This window comes from Zosterops lateralis (assembly GCF_965231275.1).
Source record: "Zosterops lateralis genome assembly, chromosome: 20".
In the NCBI taxonomy this organism is placed as follows: domain Eukaryota; kingdom Metazoa; phylum Chordata; class Aves; order Passeriformes; family Zosteropidae; genus Zosterops; species Zosterops lateralis.
Window position 1 is genome coordinate 10,519,938 of NC_139780.1, and position 5,266 is coordinate 10,525,203.

At 42.2% G+C, this 5,266-nt stretch overlaps 1 protein-coding gene across 1 annotated transcript in view; it reads left to right on the top strand.

Annotated features, from left to right (window-relative positions):
- Positions 1–4,689, top strand: part of MED27 (mediator complex subunit 27) — an 85,166-nt gene extending 80,477 nt beyond the window's left edge. The window contains exons 7-8 of the mRNA XM_083875843.1: positions 1,710–1,787; positions 4,243–4,689. Of these exons, the coding sequence (XP_083731969.1) occupies positions 1,710–1,787; positions 4,243–4,377 (213 nt within the window). The 3' untranslated portion in view covers positions 4,378–4,689. The remainder of the gene's footprint in view (positions 1–1,709; positions 1,788–4,242) is intronic.
- Positions 4,690–5,266: the final 577 nt, after the last annotated feature.

Here is a 5,266-nt window from a genome sequence, read left to right on the forward strand (position 1 = left end):
CTTTTTTAGCTATCAGCTCTTGCTTAGGGTAGAAATCGCCTTCTTTTCGTACAGAAGGCATTATTAGTGTTCCAGCAATGCTGGGATGGCTTTTATCTCCCCAAGGAATCTCATTATCTTTACATTACAATAGCAGCAGCATATGGGCAACTTCGCCAAAGTGGCCAGTCAATTTAAATTTGTTAATAGCAGTATTTTTTAAGCAACTTTCTTCGGTGCCAAGAGAAAACAACTTTGTTGTTCAGGAGGAAAAAAAAACAACAAACCCCACTTTGTTAGAAGTAGAAATGCAGCAGAAGGAGAACGGCTGCTCATAAATATCTTCAGAACTTCCTATTCTTTGACATGTCTGCTACCATCCTGTAAAAGCACCATCTCAAAAAGAAATCCAGATAGCTGCTGGGGCTCGGGTTGGCTTCTGAGCACTACATGAGATATGTTTAAAAGCAACGGCTGCTTTGAGTTATGCTGTGCTATTAATGCACAGTTCATCACATTATTTCTCATATTTATTTTTACATGGTAACATAGAAATGGCTAAAACGGGCCGAGGTCCATTCCGTGAATATTTTTGCAAACTCGCCAGAATGTGCAAAGCTCTGAAAGTTTTCCCTTCCAAATGTCAGAATCACATGTGAGTCCTGGGTGTGTGAGAATGATGGGGAGCAGATCCTGTGTCTAAAATAGCAGGAAAACTCAGAGCTGGATTCAGACAGGCTGATGTGATGGAGTGCTCTGTGGAGGAAGTTGGTGTGGTGTGAATGAGAGCCTGGCTATACATGGATTTATTCAGGAATATGTCTTCGGCAAAACCACCTCCCTGAATAGCTTCAAGCACGAGCCTCTCTTCTCTCCAGTGAAACTTGGAGTGCTCCAACTCCCATTGCTGAATTGGACTGAACTGCAAATGGGGAACAACTGGAGTTAGCTGGGAATAGCAATGGGAATTGCAGTTCTCACTTTCTCTTACTCCAAGTTTTCTAAAGTCTGTAGACTGGCCCTGAGAAGAGCTCCACTCCTCCATGTCAGAACTAGAAAATACAATTTAATCACTCTCCATAAAGTCATGTATTTTGTTAGAAGCTTTGACGTTACTGATGAGAACCATTGAGATTCATGAGTTGAAATCTGTGGAAGAGCTCTTGTGGTTGTGTTGTTGTTTTGAGTCTTTTATTGTCCAACCTAAAGAGTTTTTCCAATAATTTCTTGCATTCAGCCTGGAATTTCTAAGAAGCAGTAAGCTGTTGACTGTGCTGGTAACAGTTGACAGGCTGAATACTGCTAGAAAATTGTATCATAACTGTCAGAAATGGTCCATTCCAGAATAATTTTTAAAGATGGTAGTTATTTTTAAAAAATGTCAGCATTGGTTAGTTTTCCTGATTTTTCTTTAATTATTCTTGTTATTATAAATACACATTTTATATGTATTGTGTCCATGTGCAATTCCCAGATGTATGAGCTTGTTATGTCTCTGTCTGGGAAATTAAAAAGCTTTTTATCAGAAATCTTTTAGTAAGGCAAGTATTTATAAACCATAATCGTATTAATTGATTCTTGATGTCAGAGGAAATGAAACTGAGTAATCCTTGTACTCCTCTGGTTTGCTACCTCCCCATGGAATTCACAGTTTTCCTGCAGGTTAACACTGCTTTGCCTGAAATGAGGAGTAAATAAAGGTATTTTCTCTCTGTTTTGCTCTGATGCAGGTGACAGACCATGCAACCACTGCCCTGCTGCACTACCAGCTGCCCCAGATGCCAGATGTGGTGGTCAGGTCTTTCATGGTAAGTGTGGTGGAAAACACATTTTTCCAGCCAGATTTGAATGTGTTTGCAGGGATTTGACATCAGGCAGTTCAGGTACAGTTGGAATTTCCCCAGTTCAAACAAGCTGGAGGCTGTGATTCTTTGTGTCTCCTCCCTGGACAGGGATGAAGAGCTCATTCCCATTTCCCTGGGGTAATTGGTGTTGGGAAACTGAGCTGGGAATGGCTCTTCTGTCCCAGGTGTCAATATTGGCCTGATGGTTCCTGCGAAGCTCTGGGTCTTCTGTCACAAAAGGAGGAAAAACTCCCTCAGCCAAGCCCTGTCCTATGGCCCAGCCCTTTGACTGTTCCTACTGTGCAAGTCCTGGATGTACAAAATCTGCTCCTCTGGAAGTTCCCTGGGAAGAGGAAATGGAAATTCCCAGTCAGTGTATTCCAGCTGAAGCAGTTTGCCCACTATTGGAAATGATGGGCATCATTTACAGAAGGTTCCATTTTGCTCTATCCAAACTTTGTTCCTGTGGAATTGTTTGTACTCACCCAGCTCAGCAGCAGGTGTTTGGAGAAGCAAGAAAATACTGGAGTGTTCAGATCTCTCCTTACTGAATAAAATTAATCCAGTACTATTCTGCCTTGATATACAGATTTAGGTTTATCCCCTTTAATTCTGTTTGTATTTAGAATTGTATTTGTGAAATAAACTTGCATAAGAAGCAGCTCTGTTAATCAGAGGGTGAGAACAAGGAATTAAGATTCAGAATTCCTTCTACTAAGATGAATTTTGGCAGTGGAGGCTCTTGCTGTTCTCTCTGCTAGTGTATCCCAGTGGAGGATTTGGGGAAAGATTTTCTTCACAATTCAGGCTTTTTCCTCCATTTCCTTCCCTTCACCTGGAGCGATGTCGGCGAGACTTTGGGAAACAAAGATCTCATTTTGCCATTGACTATCTTGGGGAGTGTATAGCACCAATACTTTTACATCCCTAATTTCCAGTGTGTAATGTCAGATGAGTCAGGCTCTCCTCCCTGCAGTGCTGGATTGGTTATGTAATAAAAAGGCCACTAAGATGAGAGATTTGCAAAGTGCATCTTAAAATAATAGGTTTTGAAAGGTGAAAGCAACCATTACTGGTCAGATCCATGTTTAATATGGTCCTGAAAACAAGTGTTTAATAGAACAAATGGTTTATGTGAGCCAAGGCCCTGCTGTATTTACCAGAGAAAACACCAAAACTTCCAACAAAGCAAAACCAACACAAGTGTCAATATGTTGGACCTTCCCCTGTCACTTGTGCAATCCACATGACAGGATCCTCTGAAGCCCTCATTTTCTGATGGGAATGAAGAACCCATTCCTTTCTCGTCTGTCAACACACATTTCAAGTGCACAATTTAACTTCATTTACCTATTTTTGTATTATGGCTCAGAAAATTCGATTTCTCGATAGTGCCAGCAAAGCCCATCCAGGCTGAAGTAAATAACAGCAATTTACTTGTAGAGTTGTATTGTCCTTGTCCCCATATTTACTACTCAGCCCAGACAAGATCTACTTCTTCTGGAGGAGAGTTATTGACGGCCCAAGGTTTGGTTGCTATAGAGAAGACTCTGATGAAGATGGAAGGATTTGTTTCAATAAACTCAGCTGACCTCTTCTTCAGAGAGCAATTTTCTCTTATCGATGTAATTCAATAGGACTTTAAATGACAAGATTCATGTGCATCCTTCACAGTATAAATCTGCTGGTCTAGGGCTTTTTTACTGGTGTGTCTCCTTGAGTGGGGAATTGGGTTATGCAATGCTCATTGCTGTGTGTGACAATGGGAACAACCCATTTCAGAGGCAGGAACTTTGTGAAGGAACATCTGAACTTAACCTGTGTTGTTCAGCACTGCTGGCCTTTTATTTATATATATCTGTGTAGTCATCAGTGTAATCAGGTTTAAAATGGCTCAGTATTTTTATGACCAGTGAGTATTGATCCTAAAATCACATTAGAGAGGAAGTTCATTAGCTGGACGTGAGAGTCCTTCTGTCTTCAGCTCTGGAGAGCCCAGCCTGCAGTGGGAGTGCAGCAGGGGGTGATAGATGGTCATGGCAAGAGACAAACCAATACTCAGCTGGAGAAGGCACCATCAGGAACAATTATATCCCAGTAAAAATATGAGGCGTTGCAGCACTCGCCTCCCCTTACCATTCTGGAGTTGCAAATGCCTCCTGCTCACAGGGCAGGAATTTCTATTAACCAATTTGCTTAAGTGACTAAAAAAGCAAGAGATGATTAATATAGTGGGAATTCAGCTCTACAGTGACCTTGTAATCTTCAGTGTGTTTGTGTTTATAAAAATCACCCTGCACTTCACTGGGGCCTGGCCAAAGCACATCCTCCGTCCTTGCTGCTCCCGCTTGACAAGAATAATGACAAAGGGGAACATCCATATCCAGTTTTCTTTAATTTCTCCCTCTTTTCCTTTTAGACCTGGTTAAGGAGTTACATAAAGCTGTTCCAGGCTCCATGCCAGCGCTGTGGGAAGTTCCTGCAGGATGGCCTCCCACCCACATGGAGGGACTTCCGAACCCTCGAGGCTTTCCACGACACCTGCAGGCAGTAGGAGCCCAGAGCTGCCACCCCCAGGAGTCAGGGACAGCACTGAGGGCTCCACTCCTGAGGCTGCCTGTCCTAAGCAGTGAGGTTGCAGTGAAACATTTGACTCTGGAGCAGCCATCTGCCAGGCACATGTGAGACTGATCCATCTCAGAGAAGAAGCTGTGTGTGATCTGAAATGATCTGCCTGGGAAGAGCTGGCAGTAATTATCATTACTCTAAACTTTAATGAAAATATCCATTGTACAGTTGGCATTTTGTGACAGAATTTGCAATTAAGAGGACTTTTATAAGCTTGAAATAAATTTTATATTCTCAAGATTTGTGCTCTTGGTTTCATTATTTGGTCAGCAAAACCTTTGGGTTTGGTGAGGATTTTTCAGTGCTGCTCTTTTCTTTAGGAAAATTGGAAACATTTAAATGTGCTGAAATGTTGGGAGGGGGATTGTTGCAAGGCTGCTTATCTGAGTGCTGGGTATTTTTTGTGGAAGAGGAGATTATTTCATTGATTAAACAGGGAATTTCAAAGGCATGTGGCAGCTTGGAAAGTGCAGTGTAACTTTCTAAGGCAGGAGGGGAAACAGATGTTTTCCTTTACTAAAATTGTAATGAGAAATGTTAACAAAATCTGCATGTATTAAGTGGTTAGGAAAGGTGTGATGAGCAGTGACAGTCGTGTTCTACCACTGAAATAATTCAGCCCTAAAGCAGAGTTTCTGCAGCTCAGGTATCCAGTGCGTTTCCTAAATGATTTAAAATGTACATGGAACACACTGGAGAAGGGCAGGATCCTTCCAGCAATCCCTGAGCTTGGAAGGGATGGGAAGGTTCCATGCTGTGAGCCTTGGCTGTTTGTCCTTCCCCCAGACACAGGGAAAGGTCCCTGGTCCTGTCCC